This window comes from Columba livia, chromosome 11, assembly GCF_036013475.1.
Source record: "Columba livia isolate bColLiv1 breed racing homer chromosome 11, bColLiv1.pat.W.v2, whole genome shotgun sequence".
Classification (NCBI taxonomy): Eukaryota; Metazoa; Chordata; class Aves; order Columbiformes; family Columbidae; genus Columba; species Columba livia.
The window spans coordinates 9,771,388-9,793,476 of record NC_088612.1 but is presented as its reverse complement, the minus strand read 5'-3'; the positions used below and the strand labels follow the sequence as shown (position 1 = coordinate 9,793,476).

Genomic DNA, 22,089 nt, shown 5'->3' with positions numbered 1-22,089 from the left:
AAGTAAATGAATCCCAAAGGCTCAGCGAAATGATGGGTATAGAGAAATACCCAAACTGGGTTATGGCACATCCTTGTGAGCCACAGCAGCTTTGAAACAATCTTGTAGGATCCTTTCCATAGGGAAAATGTTATTTTTTTAAGTACTCCTTGAGCCTTGGCAGTTAAGTGCAGTTCACATTTTCTAAGAATGAGCATGGCCAGTTATTCTCCATTTTTGTGGCCCCTAAACCATGAACTTCAAACAAATGAGATTTCAATTAAACATCCTGGCAAGCCCAACTATGAAAAGCGAAATCTCTACCAGTGGCTGTGAGAGGGTGAAGTGAAAGTGAAGCAGGACTTGTCTTTGCATTGTAATGGTCTGGGTTGTAGAGAATCTGTATGCTTTGAAGTCGTATAACGTAGGACTAGAGAATCTGATTCTGGTAATGGATACAGAAAAGCTGTGTTGGGCTGTGGCACCATCCCAGTTTGTACCCAGTCAGTCCAGGTTCTCAGCACAGCTCCACTGCTCAGAAAAAGACGTACGTGCAGATGTAGCAGTGGTTTTCCCAGGTACCTCTCAAAGGCAACATTATTTGTGGGGTATGATGGTCTGCAGACAAGTCTGGCTTTATCTGGGGGAAAAATGCAGCCTCACTGTAGAATCTGGAGGTTAAAGGGCACTATGCAGAGTTTGTGTTTCTGTCTAGCGTGGAGACAGGAGTGGATATTAATTTATATACCGATGCTTTTCTGCTTTACACACTTGAGCTCCCAAAGGCTGGGGGATCGCAGTGTGACAGCAACACAGCACCGTCAAAGAACCAACGAATCTAGGAAGAGCTCTCTGTTTTTACGTTAAGCATAGTGTTTTATCCCACCAGTTTTTTAACATTCCATCTCTGGCTCCTTCCCAGGTGGGTGACTGGCCATTGGAGTCCCTGCTCTGCTACTTGCGAGAAAGGTGTCCAGCACCGGGAAGTGACCTGTGTTTATCAGTTGCAAAATGGCACCTACGTTAACACAAGAGACCTCTACTGCCTTGGCAACAAACCAGCAACAGTACAAAACTGTGAAGGACGGGACTGCCTTTCTATCTGGGAAGCATCAGAGTGGTCAAAGGTAGGAATCTGTTTCGAGAAAGGAGCCAGACTGCACACAGCTCTGGATACGCCGGCCCTGATCCAGCTTAAGTGATTAAAATTAAGCATGTTCTCATGGTCAGCACGCTCAGCAGCTCACAATATTGGGGCACTGAGCAGGACTGTCTTTTGTTGAGATGATCAGTTTGGAGCTGAGGTTTGTATTCCATACCAAATGAGTTATTTAGGCAAGTTTTAGTTATCATGCTATACTAGCTATATCTTTCCATCTGAACATTCTGACCAGTAAGCAAAACCATTTCACGGACCTGTAGCCAGACGTGTAGTAACCCACCAGGCCTTCTGGCTCCATTTAAGTGCAGTATGAAACTAATACCAGGTTTATCAAGCATCTGCATTTTACAGAGAATGTACAACCTTTAGGCCTTATCCAACCTTGTTATTTCAGTGGGAAAGATCTTCCCTTGTTGTTAATCTCTATTTTTGAAACAGTGAGCTCCTGTTTAAAACATTGTCAAAGAGCTTTTGCAAAATTTTATTGTTAAAAATGTGCTTAAAAGTCACAGAAGCTCAGGATACAAGGGATCTTGCACTGAGGAACCGTGTCTGTTAACAAACACAATGTGATTCCATTGTCCACCTTTTGAACAGGAAATCTTTGTTCCGCAAGTGAGATGATTGATAGTTAAGCGAGAGTAGTGTTTCCTTTCAGTAGGACACTATCTGTTCCCTAATGTATGAGATTCATTTTCTTCCTGGGTTCTTTAATTTCAAAAGATGTGGAGAAACGCACCAAAGTTTTAATAAGTTGTCTGATAGGCCTTTGTGTGTTACAGAAGTAACCCTTTCAGATGATGCCCTCTTTATTTCTTAGAGCTGAACCAGCTCCAGTTTATAGCTGAGAATATTCTTATGGCTCAGCTCCTACCTGATTTACATGGTGAAGTTTTACGTGAGTCTTTTGTTAACAGTCCGAGGTACTTCTCTCTCTTTTTTATGAAGTCAAGTTACAGAAGACTTTTTGCAGAGTGCTAATCTTCCCTGGTTCTGATCACGTAACTCATTTGCAAATACATAGTTTTTTAGGTATTTTTTTCAATAACTGGTTTACTTTTCCTTTGATAAATTTATTTACCTTTTGTTGTGTCTGTAATTGCCCACTCATGATTTTAAATCCATTCTTGTTCTGGCACATTTCTGCTGTTATGTAGCGCAGTTGACTCCAGGACACATTTGATGCTCTGCCAGTTTGAACACTTCTCATAACTAGGGCTTTCTTCAGTGGTAATCACTTTAATCCTTAAAATTTTAATCTGATGTATGGCATAAATATCATGGTAGTGGTATCATTTTATAAAACAATTTCCTCATGTATGTTTTTGAACTTTTTGGTCATAAAACAAAAAAACAGTTGACCACATTGATATCTGGTCCCCAGTCAAAAATGTGTGTTTTCAAAGCAAATTCCAATGCAATCTTCATTGTGGAAAAAATTAAGTTCCCCTTTTATTGCCAAACACTTGAGATTGTTTTGGACGAAGTGCTGCTCAACCCATTTTTAGTGGCAAAAATAGAGACTCTCACAAAAAGGTGAATGTTTCTACCGTTAGGGAAGTAGAGTAGAAAAAAATATGTATTTCCTTCATATAAAGGAGCTGTGTTTAAGCTGCAAAGATGTGTTGCTTCTTTACAAAACCTCATGGGATTTGACTAAGTATTTTTGTAGTAAAATAAGACCTCGTGATCTCAGCTGGACACTCGGGGACTGTGCGTATTAATTTGTAGGCTGCTCTGTTGTGGAATCTCTATAAAATCTGTATGTGAAGAAATTCCTCATGAAAACAGAGGACTTGAGGAAAGAAAAAAAACTCTTAAAGAGGGTGATTTATATGTGACCACCAAAGATCTGTTGGAAACCTTTTGCAAATGCTGTTTTGTCTAGGAAAGTAAATGCAGTATTAATCTGTGAATGACTTAAAAGCTGTGGGAAGAACAAACAGTTGGTGTTTTTCCCAGACTTGCTTGTAAAACCCACCTAGAGATTTCTCCTACTGCGAAAAATACTCCCATTTCAGTTTGATTTACTTTGAGTAAATTGAATCATTTGAAAGATTTTTATATATTGTGCTTTGTAGTTTGAGATGAACGAGTGCAACCCTGAGGAGTCCGCTCTGAGGACTGAGCAAAGTGATATTTAATTGGGAAAGTCTATACAATTTGGGGCAAATTCGTGGCTTTAAGGTACCGTTTAGGGGAGCTCCAGCCTGGGATCTCTGGCAAGTCTTGTGCTCTGAGGAGTCCAGCAAAGCAGTTTCTGGAATTCTGCAAAGCCTGGAAAAATTCATCCCCGTATCTAGCAGAACTATATAATTGTGCTTGTTACAAAGATGTTGCATCCATAAGGAGGTCACGCCATGAGCAGCACATAGTAAATTAAGTGGAAGGTTTCCCAGATATTCAAGAAGTCACTTTGTAGTGCTCTGAAGTATTTAAAGGCATGTCTGTTTGCTTGCCAGCTCATAAACGCTTGCCATTCATGTCCTTAACAAGGCCAGCAGGTCAGAACTGCCTGGATTGTATTTTTAAGACGGTTAGACAGGCATGCTGAGATTTGTCCATTTGATGTAATTTATATCAAGCTGACGCTTGTTTCCAGCATAGACCCCCTGGATGGAGAAGCCTCTTGGAATATGTTCAAAAGACCTCACAGAATATCTCATATCTTCACTATTTATTCAGTGTCAAATCAACTGTCTTTTCCATGCTGGTCCCCTGAAGGGGAGAACTTGACATGCTGGAGGGGGTTAGTTTTTATCTCAGCTGGTACATATATCATTTTTCCACCCACCTGTCCCCAGTGGCTCTTCAAGGAAATTTCTCACTCTTAACCACTGCAGCGGCATGAAAATGAAGAGCAGAGATGGGCTGTGCTGTTTTGCAGTGACACGCACTGCGATGGCTGTGACAGCATCAACAGATCTCTCTGTTACTGAACTGGTTATTTAAAACAGAAATTCTCAGTTTCAGTTCATGCCAGTGTTCTTTTCCCACCCAGTACAGTCAATGAAATCAAGACAAATTGTCCAGTAAAACAGAATTTCCAGCCAGCCATTGGCAGAGGTAACAAATGGGTGGCCAGCTATCCCTGCTCTTTAGAAGCCACCTTCATAGTGCCCAAGCACAAAAATATTTGTGGACAATTTGTGCTCACTCACATGAACTTTTGTTAGAGTTCCCCAAACACTTGAATTGCATCCTCCTTCAGCAGCTGATTCTGGCAGCTCTAGTAGCCTGCTGCTTTCTCAGAGGACTTCAAACAGTCCCTGCTTTTGGTGTTGAGAAGTCTGTCTGTCAGCCCAGCTGATTTCTCTGGCTAGCTTGCTGGCCATGCTTGGAAGCTGATCACAACACTGTGGCTCACTGAATAGTCCTGATCCACCCCCTTTGTACATTTGAAGTTCTGCAGAACTAACGTAGTGATGAGGATATGGCAAAACAAAGAGTGTGGGTCATGTATGTATTTCACGTGAGAACACGTGTGAGAGCTGTGACTTTGCCGTGCTATGTACAAACTACTGCAGAAATGTCTTTGTGGTCTCGTGCTACTGTGAGTTCAAAATGCATTAATCACCATCATTTTACTCCCATGATACCTCAAGGCATGCGGCAGTTCTGTGTTGTAAATCTCAGTGTGTCATTTTTCAGTATGAATGATGAGCTCTTAATCTCAAGATTTAGTGGGTTTTTCCTCTCTAACACCAATTTAGCAAAATGCCAGCTGATATTTTCAAAGAAGGTTGATTTTCAGAGTTGCCATTTTTTGTAAGTAAAATATTTCACAGGCAGATATCGTGCTTTTCAAATTACTCTTTTATGTTTGAAAAGGGCTTAGATTATTGGGAGAAAATCTTAGGGTTATCAGTTTTTCTCTGTGTTCATAAAACCCACTTTTCCTTTTAGCTCTGTTACCAAGACCAAAGTTATCATTTCTAGGCATCATGTAACAGAAAACACATACCTGTTGTTTTGCAGTGCTCTGCAGATTGTGGCAAGGGGATTCAGAAAAGAACAGTGACGTGCACAAATTCTCAAGGAAAATGTGATGCAGCCACCAGGCCGAGAGATGAGGAAGAGTGTGAGGATCACACAGGCTGTTACGAATGGAAAACGGGAGACTGGTCTAAGGTAACAGTGAACTCTACGTGGTATTTTCTTCCCAAGTGCAAAGATGTTCAGAGTGCTATGCCTCCGTCTGCTGTCTGTGTTAATTTGCGGTTTAAATATTTGGAAAGGAAGGGCTTAACTGGTTTTGACTGGAGTTTTTGCTGTGTTTTGCACTTTCCCCTTCTGCGATTTATGACCCAAACGTTGCAACGTGTGCTTATGGATATGGTCCAGCAATTTTAGAGAGGGGCATTCCAAATAGGATAGAAATGAATATTAATTGACAGCTTAACCATCCAAAAGCAAAACCTACACAAGATCCCCACTGCAGGTGGACTCTTGTCAAAAAGCTACTTTATAAGCAATGCTGAAACTGCGTTCCATATTTCAAAAAGCAAACTCTGAACAGTTCTGGCTAGCAGGTTGAATTCTACAGAAAGGAGTTCATTAGCAGTATCTTCCAGGAGTGCAGGGAGCTAAGGAGATGTCCCATGCCCAGCCTGGGCAAGCTGAAAAGAAAATAGCAGAAGTTGGTTTCCTTGAGCATAAATGTGCTAAAAATTTGTACTTTGAATTAGGAACCTGCTCACTGAGAAAAAGGGAAATCCTGCAAGGGGGCTGTGCTGAAAGTTTTGCATCCCTCAAAGCATCAATGTGGAGCTGAGAAGAAAGTTGGACCTTAGTCTTCTTAGCCCACAGGTGATAAATCTGAAGGTTTGGGATAACTGTTTTTAAATTGAATACTATGGGGGAGAGTGCAGGGAAGCCCTAGCAGACTCACACAGAAAGAGAAGGCAACTGAGAGAACTCACAGCTGAATTCTGTTCCTTTGCCTCATGCAGGTCCCACATGCAGAGTCAGACCATACACTATTTTATTCCAAGACTAGAGCTGTGCAGCTGAATTTCATGCTTGTCTGAAACCTGCATGGCTTAGTTCAGTCCTACATGTATTCCAACCACCTGAAATGAAAGAAAGCCATGAATTCAAAGGCAGAGCCAAAACCATCAGTCCCTTCCTCAGGGCTGGATTTTACCTTCACTTAGGCCTGTCTGAACTTAGTTTCTCCAGTGACATCAGTGGAATTAATTCCCAAGTGCAGTGGATTGAACCAGAGCAGGGTCTGCTCTGTATTTGCATTCTGATCTTAAAGTAACAGGTAGTTCTGCTTGGGAAGGAGGCCCGACAGTGTGAGAAACCCAGTCTTTGCCAATGTTGCACATAAAGCATCCTTTACATTACTGACTTCATGTTTGCATAAAGAACTAAAATTTCCCAGGAATATTATATTCCAGTTTGGTTTTATCTTATCTTTGTAACTGTACTATTCCTTAAACAGAAACCTACTTTGTGTTCTGGAATGTACGGCATGTGCAGAAACCACTGGAATACAGTAGTTGCATTTTGCTTTCCAAAAACCCAAACTCCTGCAAGCAAAATCCAGTGAAACAGAGGCCCATGATGGGCGAATTGGCTTATCTGTGATTGCATTTTTTTTTACATTGTGTTTAGGAATTACAAATATTTATAGATATATTCTGTCATGGATACATGAATTTAATGGTGTCAGTGCTGGAGAATGCATTAAGAACCTGCCACATACAAAAGGTCTGTATTTACGCTGAGCCAAGAATTTGTATCACAGAGTGTTTAGAGTATTGAACATTATTTTTTTCATAACCTGGCGCACACAGTCCATGCAAGCTGGCCAAAACAAACAGTTCCTGTGTGTTAACAGGTGAAATAACATTATTTATTTATTTGTGGAATTTTAAAACATTTGGGCATGCAAATTGACCCGGATTCTCTTTACAGGGAGGAATATGAAATAATTGTGTATTCACTGATTACATGGATTGGAAGTTCAGTATTGTATGAATGGTTCCAATCTGATAAAGATGTTGGCTCAGTGCTAGAAAGGCTGCAATCACACATGGGTCACACTGAATAGTGTTGTTGATGGATTTAGTCTCTGCATGTGAGCAGGACAGGATCAGTGCAAAATCACTTGTTATTTGCAATTCTGAACTCAGGATCAGGATCCTCCCTGTGCAGAAGGGCACAAAAGCTCATGTGCTGCCGATGTGACCTGCTTCTGTGCCAGCTCTCTGCTTCCCTGGAATTTCACCCCATGTGAGTCCAGCAGGATGTTCTTGGACTTAGATTTGGTTCATAATGAGCATTTAAAATTCTAGACATATTGGTTAATTCTGACTGGACACTTAGATCACAGAATTAGATTCTTATTCTGTGAGTAGAGGGATAAACAAAAGGCAAAACTGGATTGCTGGAAAAGGGTATGGGTAGATACAGTTCTTTGAAGAAAATGTATTATCCCAGAAACCCAGATAACTGAGATGCTTGGTGTGGAATTCAGTTCTTTGCAAATCCTGGGCGGGGGATTTTCATCATGAGGATCCAGAAGCTTTAATGCAGGGCTTAGACTTAGGAGGAGAGCCTTGACAGCTATCAGCAAACTCCTCTTTGGTGTTGTCTGGCTTAAACAGTTCCTTCTTCAAGGAAACACAAAGTCTGCAGCAGTTAGATTGTAGTGAACTCTTTAAAATTCATACTTTCAGGGCAAAATTCTGTTGTAAAACATTTGTTGCTTGTGCTGTAAAAATCACTGTGTGAGAGCTTTGTGCTGACTGAGAGGGGAAACTTCTTCTGTTAATACAAATTGATCTCAGAACAAGCAACAACTTTTTTGCAATTAATGCATGGTGCATATGTTACTTATTAAGAATCATCAGGGAAGCAAGATTTATCTAACAGTAGTAATAATCAGATATTAAAATGAGGGGCTTTGATGCTTTATGTGCAAACAGCTTGCATGATGACTTGGCCTCCAATCCTTAATTTCCCCAAACAAGATCTTTTAAAGATACCAGGAAGTAATGTAAGAAAGAGGCAAAACCTCATTTAAAAAGTCAAGTCTAAATACAGCTTGTAAATAGAACAGGCTGTTTGGGTGGTAATGACAGACTGTTATTTTTATATTATTAGTAGTAGTATTTATAGAATACATGGACTCTGTGCATGAGAAGAATAACTTCCCTAAGGTCCTCCCAGCCCTATATACATAACTCACCTTGAGTCTCACAACAATAGATGTGGTTATCCTATATAAGATCTTGGATCCTGTTGCATTCAGAAGTTGCAAGAGTTGGCAGATGTAAAATCTTCAGATCTATGCCAGACGAGTTGTGGGTTTATGTTCTCAGACCCTGGATCCACTTCTTTGTAGCAGGGGTAAGGGCTGGAGACATGGCCGTGCTGATCTTCAATTTGCACCTGCCATCCAAAACCTTGTCCACTGGCCTTAGTAATGAATCTGCAGCTCTGTCCACGCTCTGAAGAAGAGGAATTTTATTCCATTTTCTGTCAGATTTATTTGCAGATGGTCCTTACTGTGTATTATAGCTGTGGAAAGCATTTGGCGCTAATTGAACAGATTTAGCAAGCAGTCTTGGCTGTGATATTTGTATATTCCCAATGTATTTGCAGCATATTTCAAGTGTTGCATGAGGAACTAATATATCTAGTTCACTTTGCAAGCACATAGGACCAGGTCTGTAAAGTCATTTTAATATCTTTGAGGTTACCTTTGTTAGTCAGTGCTTGAGACTGTGTACTGTAATCTAAAGAGACAGTGTTGTTCTGGTGCTAGTAACCATGTGTAACCTCCATTACCACTGCTATTCAACTTGCAACTTTGCAGCACTACTGCAGCTTCTATTTTAAACCCCTTATCTTAAAGGGATGTATTATTTGTAGCATTTCGTTAGCACCAACACAGCATTGTTATTATGAGTCATATAACAACTCTGTTCCTGGCCTGAGAGTTTTTGAACCTAGTAGAAAGATAAGAGACCCACTGAAGGTGTTAACCTGAAATCATTTTTCATTGTTGCCTGGATTCTTCAGAATTACAATTCATTATATCATCCTTTTTTATATATGATGCAATATACAAACAGGAATCCAGCCACATCCCATTCAATCATTTCTTCCAAAAGGAAATTCCACATCCAGTTTGCATTCAGTTAAAGAAACAAACATCTCACACACTCTTTGTATTTTGAAATAGTTCCTTCTTGTTTGAAATCTGAGCTGTTAAATGTTCAAACACTGGAAGCATTTTTACATTTTTGTTGTGGCTGACAAGAACAAACATAGGTTTCTCAGTTTCCCAACACTTGCCTCAGACTCCTTGGCTGCTGAAAATATGTTTCTCGATGCTTTAGCAAGACAGTAGTTCATTCTTTCATGATGAATTGCATTTTGCTGACAAACTTTATGTCAAGGATTACATTCTTGTGAAGAATGCAGGCAGCTAGTGAAGAGAATGTGTCTTTATGCATGTGGCTCTCTGGGAAGGTCTGTACCATTCTTCTGCTTTCAGCTGCACTTGAAGGGACCAGCTGTGGGATTTGAGCTTTGCACTGGAGCCTGACGTGACTCACACATTGGAAAACATCTGTCCAAAAAATCACAGAACCATAGAATAGTTTGGGTTGGAAGGGACCTTCCAAGCTCATCCAGTGCCACCCCTGCCATGAGCAGGAACATCTTCACCAGCTCAGGTTGCTCAGAGCCCCGTCCAGCCTGGCCTGGGATGTCTCCAGGGATGGTTCATCTACCACCTCTCTGGGCAACCTGGGCCAGGCTCTCACCACCCTCAGGGACAACAGTTTCTTCCTCATGTCTGGCCTGAATCTCCTTCCTTTAGTTTAAAACCATCATGCCTTGTCCTATCACAACAGGTCCTGCTAAAAAGTCTGTCCCCATCTTTCTTGTCGGCCCCTTTTGAGTACAGAAAGGCCCCAATAAGGTCTCCCCAGTGACTGTTTGGTGCTTGTGCCGCCAAACACGTCCTCAGCTCTCTCCCCTTCTGCTCTGATAATAATGAAGCAGGGAAAGCACTAAGGTGCAAATGTAGAGGTAGAATTACAAGCAAGATACACTAGCTCCATCCGTAGTGCTGACTTCCACAAGGATGCATTTTCAGCTTTGTGGGTAGAAGTTTAAACATGCAACTTGGGTCCCTCAGGCAACAATTTAGCTCATTAACCTATTATATTACATAGCCCAATGAAAAGATTTTTAGAAGAAGAAAGATACATAGAAGCCTTGTAGTATATTGGCTTTGCCATATTTTTTCTTTGCAGTTACAGTAGGTCCTCTGTAAATACTAAGGCCTGTATTAATATTGGATAACCCAATGTAAATCCAGGGTAACTGTCTTTCATTCTTCCCTACAACCCGTTGGCCACAGGCCACGGATCTCACTCAGCACTGTGGGTCAGATATCGGTCTCTATTACATTAGTGTAAATCCAGATTAATTCAACCACTTAAGTTAATACAGGCTTATGCCAATGCCCTGCAGATCAGAATCTGACCTGACAGATTGTGCAAGATCTTTGGGTTTTGCGTAGGAACAATCACAGGTTCATGCTCTCAGGTGAAAACAGAAATTTATGACATATCAAACCAGGCGTCAGCCAGGAGAGGAAGTGGAGGAGAAGTCTTTTTCTATCACTTCACATCTCATATGGCCACCTGGCACAACTTCTACTGGATTCATAAAGATTGTACACCCCAGAAAGTGGAAAGCACTAGTAAGGATCAGCTTGGCAAAGTGTGATGTTAAACAATATTCTTGCTGCTAAATAGCATCAGCAGTGATGAAGCACATCTGAAAAATTACCTATAGCCACCTGCCCTCCTTGGACATCAATAGTTGCCAACTGCTTTACACTATTTGCTCAGTCTATGAAACACAGGCTGTAGGTTCTCATCCCAAGAGGATACTAACAAAAGGGAGGAAAAAAAAATCTAATTTCCTGTAAGAATCATACTGGTTTTGTGCCAGACATTGAGGTGTTTCATACTGAAGATCAGCAGTCATTCATCACAGTGGGTGGTAACAAGGATTTTGTAATTGCAAATTAATTGTTTTGGCAGGGTTACAGTAGATTGTATTCTCTAAGAGATAAAACCTCTAGACTTATAGTACACCAAAGACGTGTTGGGGTTGGGTTTTGGTTTTTGCTGGGGGCTTTTGGTTGTTTTTTGTGTGCATGGTTGTTTTTTAGGGTTTTTTTTAATTAATTAAAAAAAATACAATCTTCCAGTGCCGGGAAGGCATGTTTTCTGAGTTCCAAATATTTGGGAACATCAACAAAATCCTGTATAGGCCTCACTTTTAATGATTAATTCACATTACATGATAAGAAGAGTAAATCAAGGACAGCTGTGGTTTGAGAGGTATATCCAAAGCTGTTATAAATATAGAAGCAAACTGTCCTTTGTTCTAACATTCATTACAAATTCATGGCTTGACCTGCCATCTGTTTATGATAAACTATGGACAACTTGTTAATTCTTCATAAAGGTCATAACTAATTTCATCCTCTTCTACCTTGGAGAAAATAACTTTTCTTGTTGAATTGAGAGAAAACTGCGTGGGAGGGGTGGTCACTTAAAACTGCAGTCACACATCACAGCTGACAGACCCTTTCCTGCCTCTTACTCACTTGGGCTCAGCAAATGACTTCACGATTGACGGTTCCTCATGTACATTCAGCACCACAGCTAGAAACCGATGTTGGAAGATCGTGTACAGGCCTCACCAATGCAAATCAGTTGTTCTCCAGAAGGTGGTAGAGCTGGATACGACAGGAGAGGACTCAACAAGATTTAGTATTCAAACCCTCTGCTTCTCTGATCCTGGGCATGACAAGAAGCCAGAGCATCAGTGTCCTAAACATACCTGCTGCCCCTATGGACTGCTCCGAGTTGTACTACTAGTTGTGGTTCCCCATGGTTTGTTCCTCTGGCATGTCATCAGGTAGTAGTTTTATCTCCTTTCCTTAGCAAAGGCTGAATTGCCCTTTGATGTGGTGATCTCTGCTGACTGCAAAGAGAATGTGAACAGACCTAGTTCAGTAAGATAAATCCCACCTTTGTCCCCCTATCTGTGAAACATTTAGCCATGGTCAGAGGTGTAAAATGTTGTGTAATGGCACTAAAACAAGGCTGAACCTCTATCTAGATGTGTGCTAACTACCAGCCTTGGTCGGTGCAGCTGTAGTTGGAAACCTTGGCGTGGAAAGCGAAGAGATGCTGACTGCAGTGCGGGATGGCCGTGTCATCCCCCTGGCGACAGTACGCTACAGAAACCAAGTCCTGCTCATGCCTTTGAGGCAGTGGCTGCTCCTTGTTTGCACAACAATTTGCACAGCTCATCTTTGCAGGAGTTTCTGGGTACATCCACAGTACAAATTGGTTTGATGGTTCCTTAGTAAAGGAGAATGTGCTGCAAAAAGATCCTATTCATCAGTGTTTTGTTTGAAGTAGAGCATGTTCTGTCACAGGCTCCAGTGATCTTATTAATTGAAAGAATAACTTTTCCTTTTGGATAATTTATATTTAAATGCCTAGTTCATGAAGTGCATGTTTTTGATGGAGAATTGAAGCCTCCCAACCAAGATCAGTGGATTCGAAATGGAATTCCACCATGACTACTTTAGTCTTTTTTTTAACATGAAAAAGAAGAAAGCATGAAAGGCAAGCCTATTTACATATTGGCATTCATTTACTCTGAGTTACTCTGAGATGTTACAGCGTGTTTTTAAAAATATGAACAATAGGTAATTCACTATTTAAAGTTTGTACTACTCATCTGAACAGGTCTTTGCCCCTTAAATCCTTACAGCACTCAATATGTATCACTAGCAATGATTGCAATTATTTTGCAGTCTTTCCAACAACCTTTTGAGATTTATGATGACTGAGGCATTAAGGTGACAATCTTCCAGAACATCTTTAAAGAGCAATTATTAATATCAGCCTGCTGGTGATCCCTTGTTTGACTGTGCAAAGAGATGAAATGCCGTGTTAGTTCAGCATCATACATTTCAAAGCTGAGCAGCTCCCTGTCTAGAAAACTCTCAGGCAGGACTGAGATGAGAGAGCTAAGCAGCCTCTTGCTGAAGTTAAGTAATCCCAAGGGAGTCCTGAGTTTGATTACTTTTTAAAAATAAATTGCATTTAGGTAGCGTTGGCCATTAACTGATGAATCACTAAAATATGCTTTCAGTGGAGTTTTGGTTCCCAAGACATTCTTTCAGGCTAACACCTGTGACAGAAGTCGGTGTGGGACTGTAGCTCATGTAGCCCATAAAAGCATCGCTCAGCGGCAGCAGCACACACTGCTGAGGAGCAGGGTAAATTCTCAAGCAGTCAGCCCGACTTTTGTGTCTATCTGGCATATTTAAAATTAGCTTTATTATGCCTTTTACTTAAGGTGTTTTTCAGCATCACTTCCTTGCAGTTTTTCAGGTGGAATAAGCTATGGAGTATTTCACTTTGTACCTGCCACAAATCAAAGCACTGCACACGTGCTGTAGGTGTCATGCTATAACATGGCACCCTGTAGGCATTACCTTATTATTTCACATCTCTGCTTGATCCTGTTCTTGAAATCCAGTTTGAAAGCTTATGAGAAGTAAATTCCGTCTGATTGGTATAATGAATTAAATGACATCTCCTCATTAACATCCACCTGGGCTGCATTGCACAAGTACTTAGGGGCACTGTCACTACCCAGAATATTCATGCATTCAGTTCTTAATCTCTGAACTCTCTGCACACAATGGAGCTTTTCAGAATAGCAAAGTCAAGCTTAATTATGAAGTGAGACATGCTGGATGTACTGGTCAGGTCTTGTTCCTTAGGGTCATGCCATTTGAAAGCACAGCTGTAGGCAGTCTGCAAAGATTGCTTCTTTCTTTTCCTTCTAAGATACTGTCACATCAGCCATGAGCATTTTCTGCTGTAATTTATTGTTTCTTCACATACTGAATCAGAAGGGTATGCATTTTTTCTTGGCTAAATTAAACAAATCAGTCATTTCACAAAAGTTTCTAAATGAAAGATTGTTGCAAGCAAGACCAGATATGTTCTCTTTACAGATCTGGGGTTCAAAAAGAAGGTAAAAAAGGAGAAAAGAAAAGAAAATAACAAGGAAGCTTGAAAAACAGCTTACAGTTAGCTTTGGGCTAATTAGATCTTATCAGTGAGAAGACAGAGATCTCTTTCTTTAGCATGATGCCATGGTGAAAATTGACCTGGTGTTTATGAAAGCACATTGCATGCTGCTTTTCATAAAAAGCCTGATGTTGAGGTGTGTGGAGCACTGACATTTCAGAGCACACACATGTATACTATTAAGGTCTCAGGAAGGGAGCAATTACAGGACATTTGTCCTTCATCTCAGATGCTGTGTTAGAATGTTATTAATAGGAACTTGTCTTGCTTTCTTTCTGACTTTCATAGAGGCAAGAAATAAGACCCCTGGGGGGAAAAAACACTCTACCCTATCTTAACGCCTTGAAATACTTGAACTCTGAAGTCAGTAAAGCGTGACTCTATCTCTGAATATTAGAGCTTTAGCCATAGTGTTATCCTTGGCTTCAGCAACTTTCAGCAAATAGGGGACAAACCAGTATCTTTAAATATCAGATGACTGCAGAATGATTAATAAAGAAAAAAAAAAATCTTGCCTTCAGCTTAGTTATGACAGTCATCTTGAACTGTATCTCCCTCCAACAGATCAGCTTTCTAAATATTGGAGTATGTTCAGGATTGACTGAAGGGATGCTATGACCTTCTGCTGGAAAAAGCAAGTCTCTTCTTACAAAAAAGACTAGCATCTATCTCCTGGCGGTTAGAAAAGTGATAGTTCTAAAAGTGACACATCGTCTGAATGCATCCCTGCCTACCCAGCAGCCCTCAGCTAAGACATAAGCAGTGGTTCATTATCCTGTTCAAATCTCAGCAGATCACAGCCTGTCCTCTGTTGTGGTAAATCTGGACCTTCTACTGTCCCCTTAATTAAGTCTCAATACAGGGGTTCTTTGCACTGGTCTCTCCTGTGTGTTCCTCCAGCTGCCCAACAGCAGCCCTGCCCTGGCTACATTCATTCTTATTCCTCTCTCTTTCTCTGCGTATCCTTTGTAGATCAGGAGTTGATGAAGTCCCTGACATATCTCAGCACTTACTGTAAATTCATTCTGGTTTAATACCTAATATTCTCCTGAGGCATTTGCTTTCAAAGCAATTAGACATCTGTCAGCACCTTTGCTAGAGTTCAAGCTTTCATATCAGTATCCTAAGGTGGAAATAGCATTCCAGTTGAAAAATCATAGCTTAGTCTTAAGGTTGGAGTTTTTCAGTGAGTAAATCTTCTTTAAGCTGATGAATGCAGCTGCTGCCTTGACAATTTGTGAGTTTATTTCCTTCTGGATATCCCCACTGGCTTGCTTGTTACTGCCAAAGAATGTGAATGGAGGCATTTTTGTATTCCTTGTGCCTTCTCAAGCAGCGTTTGAACTGGGAGTTACAAGGGCTCTCATTAGGTTCCCTTTTTGTAACTGTTCATTAACCCTCTTTTTTTTGCAGTGCTGAACAATCCTTTGATCTTTGCCTGTGGGTGGATTTCCAGTTTACAATGACTATATTGTCAGTTCAGTGCATTATGGTTAAACTACATGAATTCTGCGTATGCATTTTTCTGATGGTGATATCACTGGCAATACATGGTGGAAGGAAAAAAACACTTCTTTATTTGACATCAGCATCTCTATTCAACCACTTGTCCAAGTCCCCAGCTTCCCAGAGTAGGCAAGTTCCTTGTGGGTTTGTCTCTCTGTACGCATGTAGCAGCTCAGGTGGCAGGTGGAGACCCACACAGCTCCAAACCAGGTTCCAGAACGAGTCTTCTGCACTCACAGATCACTTTACTTCATCATGGCATCAAAACATGTGTGTTTCTTGAGAGTTACATCAATGCTTAGAAAGGCTTTTCTGATTTTCAGGCCGTGTTTGTTAATAGCAATGTAAGAACTCAATATTTGCCCCCGAAAGTCCAGTGTCCATCAACAGCATTTTCAATACGACCAGTGCAGTTTCAGCGTGCAGCACTGGAGCCTCCCAGCATTCCCAACTCAAACTCCTCATAACCTGTGTCCAAGCCTGAGGGTTCTATATCAGAGGGCACAGAGTGAATCTAACCCTGAAAATTGTTCTGTGGATATGCTTATTGCTCCATAAATATTTAGGAATAGGGAGACCATAGCAGTGTGTTTAGCTGTCCAGAGCAGGAGGGAAGGTGTTTATGGGAATTTGCTATGCAGTTGGTGTTTGATTTTTACGCCTCTTTTAATGATATCCTCTTTTCATAGTGCAGCATGAGTAACAATCACCCCTTTGTATGTATTTTGTATCTATTCCTATTTCCTATTGATATACCTAGGAAAGAGACCATCCAAGTACAGAGTTGAAAATTCCATCTTAAAATGAGCCAGATGTCCAACCTTCATTTAGCTGCCAAGCCCAAAAGAGCTCAAGAAAGATGTTAAAATCTGTCTTCCTGGCTGTGAAAAGCTAATTGCGTAGCATAGGTGATGATCCCAGTCTCTCAGGAGAAGGAATAAAACTGCTTCGGGCAAAAACTCTGCTGTTATTTGTCTAAGGACTGGAGTTGGCAGTGTCTGTGGAAAAATTTTCATTGCTTGCCCTCCTTGCTGGTTAACAAACGCAGAGACAGGAACACAGGCAAAGGTGGGCGAGTGTTTGTATGTTGGTATCTGAAAACCTTATCCACCTTACGAGGAAAATTATTTTTTCTTTGTTTCCTTCTTTCTTTTATTCCCCATCTCTTAAGAGCATTGGTAAGCACAGAGAGTGCCTAAAAGCCAGAGGCTGAGGTTTCAGACTCATTATGATACAGTCATGTGAAGGAACCCCATGGTCTGGATGTGTTATTTTTATGCCTGTGTGGTAACAGCTATTCTGTTTGTAAAATGGATGTACAATTCACTCCCCTTGCAAAGAGTTTTGTGAGGATTAGTAAAACTCTCAGAAGACTGAAAGTGCCGTTGAAATCCTGAGGATTAGAGGTTGCATATGATTAGTGAAGTGGAAGGGCCTAATAGTTGTGTTTATCAGGATAAAAAACTGTTAACTTTAAATCCAAATGCAATGGCCATGCTTGACTGGTTTCCAGACTGGTAGAAGTCAGGGGTTACACAGTGCTGGGAAGAGCAGAGGGACACCCAACACTAATGAAATGCCTGCAGAAACTCACGTTATGAAGGGGTTTTAAATAAGGGACCGTAATGATCGCTCTTGGAATAGCTCGCTGTAGGGCATACGAGGGAAGGGCTCATTCCGCATAATTCTAAATACCATAACCATTGTTGAGGTATTAATAGACAGTGATAAAAGTCTGATGTAAATTCAACATCTGAAAGTCTAAGTGTAAAAAAATCTGTTGTAATCTAGTGTGTTGATCCTAAATTGAAATAAGAAGGTAAAGAAAAGGGGAAACAAATAAACACAACAACAACAAACAGAAGTTCCAAAATACATGTAAAATTTCAATAAAGCACAACAGCTACCTTCATAATACAATAATCAGGTCCTGGAGGGGGCTGCAGAGCTGGAAACACAGAGGTAAGCTGCACACCAGGGTGACCCAGTGACAAAGTCAAGAGGGGATCTGCACCAGAATAGAGAAATTCAGTCCCAGAGAAATGAACTGAGAGAAAGAATAGCAAAAAAGAGCAGGTGGAATATAGGGGGAAAATTAAGAGAAAAGCAAATACAAATTTGATAAGTACACCAAATACAAGAAGCCTGTTTAGTTAACAGACACTAATATGAGTGACTAAAGAAGAAAATTAGATAGAGAGTCTGTTATTTTTGACAATGGGATTCACTGATCCTGCAGCCCCTCTTACCTAGAAATAAACTGTTCGCATTGTGTAAAGTTATTTCTGCACTATGTTGTCTGAAGCGGGACTGCATCAGTTCTGTTTTACATGATCCTGTGCATCTGAGGTGATTTTTTCTCAGGCCTTCCAGTGATTCACCCAGGAAGGAAAAGTTCCCTGTGCTCCACCCTGAGCAAAGCTGTGCTGCTTCTGTCAGATGGTCTTTGGGAAGCAGCAGGAGTTTCTTGTGACACTAACAGAACAAAATGACAGCAGCTCTCCTGTACTTCCCCGTAGATGGGAAAGGTGGAGGCCTACATGTGTTCTTTTACCCCTGGGTCCCAGTCTTACATTGCGTACACATCCTTCGTACTTGAATTTCAGTCCAACCTCAATGGTGCTCATCTTTTGAGCCTTTTCGTGCCCTTTTTAAGAGTTACTGCTCTGAGGTGATGGTGTTTTTCAGTGAGAGAGCTGACTTTGTTCAGCAAACAAGATCTTTTTTACATCATCCTAATTATATCTCCTGAGTTTTCCCTCATCTCCTCCTCTCTCCCATCATTTCCTTTTGTGTGGCTTTCGGAGAAACAGGAATCTTACCAAAGTTCTGCAACACATTGTTTCTTTATTTTAAATACAAGGTTCTTTTATTAACTCCAGCTGGTGCACCTCACTGTGCTCACTGTGTTTGCTTTACTAAAATGGAACAGTGTGCAAGTAGGACATTGTAAATCACAAGTGACTGGGCCAAAGGAAGAGGGAGGCAGAGGTAGGGACTCCAGTCGTATGGCAACAAGGAGCATATAAACAGGCTGGTCTTCCTGGCTAATAGAAGCCAAAACTCATGGAATACAATTTGCAATTGCTTCCAGGAAGACAGACAAGTGCCAGACGGTTAGTAAGGATAGATGAGAGTGAATACTTGAATACCTGATGTGTTCTCTTGTATACTGGAACTAAGCTTCTCTAGAGGTCTGGTCATGCAGTAGGAGCTGCCTGCCTCTGTTGTAATCCTTGGTTTTATCTTATATCAGTACCTGGCAATGATCATCTTGTCTGTGGAGGAAGCCTTGTTAGACCATCCCAGTCTTGGAGAGGGCTTTTAAACCAAGACAACCAGCACTACTGGGTCCCTCATACAGAGGGAGATGGAAGCTGCTGGTCCATAATTAAGCAGTAAATGTTTTCCAGCTTTGCCTCTTTGTGGCTGGTGGAGTGAATTGCATCTCTGTCTGCTTGAACCTCATGGGCATCCACAGGGACAGTTGGTGTAGGTGGACTCGGAGTGAGGCCACACAGAAAGACAACAGCTTTTTTTCCTGTGCCAGGACAGTTCCTCTGCTTACAGCACTTCCTGAAGCTGCAAAATCGTTATGGACAAATGCAACAGCAGCATGAAGGGTCCCTGGCTGACACGATGCCCCTGTGGTTGAGTCCTCAGCGCCATAGTGACCTGCACACTTCAGCTCTGGCAGTGATTTTTCTGCTGTATGTGTGTATGTGATTTTGAAGCTACTTTTCTTGGGCCATATCTCAGTGCCTTCTCTCCTCCAGTGCTCCTCAACCTGTGGGAAGGGCCTCCAGTCACGAGTGGTCCAGTGTATGCACAAGGTCACCGGGCGCCACGGCAATGAGTGCCCTGTCCTGTCCAAGCCAGCGGCCTACAGGCAGTGCCACCAAGAGGTCTGCAATGAGAAGATAAACGTCAACACAATTACCTCGCCCAGACTTGGTGAGTGAGGGGTGTTGGGGGGAAGATGCCACCTGCAAAGGACCAGACAAAGTCCAGTGTCCCGGTGTGTCCAGTGTGATAGAAGCGGGGCTTCAGAGGATTGCTCAGGGACAGAAATTAGAACAGGGTCCCCAGTCAGACTCTAGACTAAAGGTCTAGTGTGATAGGTCCTCTCTTATCCATCGATCCCTGCCCCACACTTGGCCCAAGCTGGACCACTCAGTAGTGGACAGACCTGAGAGACCAACAGGAGCACACAAATGGTGGGTGATTGATTGACTGATCGCAGAGGTGAGGGAGCTGACAGGCATGTCTTTCTCTTCATAAACACCATCAAACCCTGGTTTTGCTGTGGTGAGTGTAAAGTATGATAATTTATTCACCTGTGCCCCAAGAAAAGTACATGACCTTGACAAGTAAGAGCATTGCTGTTTTTTTCCTTTTCACTTGCTGCCAAGAAAGTGGTTTCATGAATTAATTCACCCAGGGAGGCAAGAAAGCATCCAGCCTCTTTCTGTGAACCCTTTGATTTTCTGTCACTGCCCTCACCCTCCCTGCAACCCCGTGTACCTGGCTGAGATGAGAATATGGTGATAAGTCATCTGTTTCCCAAAACACCTTAACACTGTGTTTAAGAAATGGCTCTAGTTAAGAATGCTCCTGTTAATAAAAAATTGTGGGAATCCATGATTTTCCACTTCATATTTTCTCAGTTTAGAAGGGGATGAAAATATATACTTCCAAACTTTAAGCCCTGTGTGTTCAACCACAGCACCAAGAACCAAACTGGTTTCTTCACATTTCACACATCATCACCAGTAAGATGAAGTTAAACTCAGCCGTCACCTACACTGACACAGCCGCATTGGTGCTTGCCATTACTTCTCCGTACAAGAGGCTGGGTTGTAAACAAGGCTGCAAAGAGTTTACCAAAAAGAACAACCTCCACTCTCTCAGCAGAGCCATCTTGTAGGCTGAGAAGCCTCTGATACACATGAAGAGCAAGAGCTGCTAAGTAACAGTGAACCGTTTTCTAATAACGCTGTCCAGTATTAAACAACACTTAAACTAGGACTGGACTTGAAGCTTCTGAACTGAAATTTGTTTCCTAAAAGTTTAACAGATGTTTAAAAGAATATGGGAAATGTTTTTCTTGCAAATGCAGTCATACTGAGGAACTTCAAACCCCTTTTCTTTAAGAACATATGAGAATACTTCCAGATATTTTAGCACTAAGAATATAGTGGAAGTGAAACATTTAATTTGAGAAGTAAGCCCTTGATACACTGATGAGACAAGAAATGCATCTTAATTCACATTTTAGGACAAAGCAATAAAAAGCTCATGTGCTCAAAAGACTGAGGAGGTTCAAGTCCCTGCTGAAAATAATCTGCAAGTAATTTGGGATTGAATCGCTAGGGCCAGAAACAATGGTATTTGATATTAGCAGAAAGATATATCGAGTGTTTTGTTCTTCCTGCTTCTAAACAAGTTCTCATTGGATTATCTTTAAACAAAATTTTCTATTTGCTACAATGGAAACCTCACAAAAAATTACACAGAAACAAACGCTGGTTGTCTACAAAACCCGTATTGCCTTGTCCTGACTCCAGAATGTTTTTCATCCCAAGTAGCATTTTCAGAAGTATCTAAGTGTGGAGTTCACCTCACCTGACTTTTACATCTGTGTCCGGTGTCCCTCAGTGAAGACACATTCGGCGGGTGTTTCATTCTGTCCCTCAGAACCTGACCCATGTCAATTCCTGGACATGGTTCCTGTCTTACTTCACAATGCATGAGGAACCTTGGACCTCTAAACTATGAGAGCCCTGACCTTGTTTGTGGCTCAGTGTCTTTCTATTATAAAATCTCTCGTCTCAGATTCATAAGATATATCTCAGATGTTCTTGCAAGATGTATAATTTTTTCAGCTACATCACGTTTTCTGAACACTCTGCCTGGTTGGACCCATAGCTAGTGGGGAGTGCTGCAGATCTGGCCCCCCTGAAAAGCCCCTCCACTGCTGGCAGACTCAGAAATATAGTAATTCTACCCTCGCTCTGTTTAGGATGGTAACTTCCACTCAGTTTTTTTTCTCACAATTGGTTGTTTGGGTTCTTTTGTAATTGGTTTCATGTTCCTTTTTTTCTGGGACAGCTCAACTTCATTTCGTCAGATTCTGTCAAACTTTTGCATCTTTTCCAACTGAATGAAGCTTCGGGGATAAACATTCCTACCCATTTTGCTGCCATCATTTTCTGGTGCTTGGCACTCAGACTCAAAGCTAATCTCTTTCTGCAGAGATGAGGTCTTTAATTTGAC

At 41.4% G+C, this 22,089-nt stretch overlaps 1 protein-coding gene across 13 annotated transcripts in view; it reads left to right on the top strand.

Moving 5' to 3' along the window:
* ADAMTS17 (ADAM metallopeptidase with thrombospondin type 1 motif 17) overlaps positions 1–22,089 on the top strand; it is a 191,601-nt gene that overhangs the window by 150,042 nt on the left and 19,470 nt on the right. For all 13 annotated transcript variants that reach the window (XR_010475409.1, XR_010475408.1, XR_010475412.1 and 10 more), the window contains 3 exons: positions 902–1,106; positions 5,120–5,272; positions 19,590–19,767. Coding sequence is in view for 4 of the 13 variants with exons in the window: in XM_065076676.1 (XP_064932748.1) it covers positions 902–1,106; positions 5,120–5,272; positions 19,590–19,767 (536 nt within the window). In the remaining 9 variants the exon portion in view is untranslated. The remainder of the gene's footprint in view (positions 1–901; positions 1,107–5,119; positions 5,273–19,589; positions 19,768–22,089) is intronic.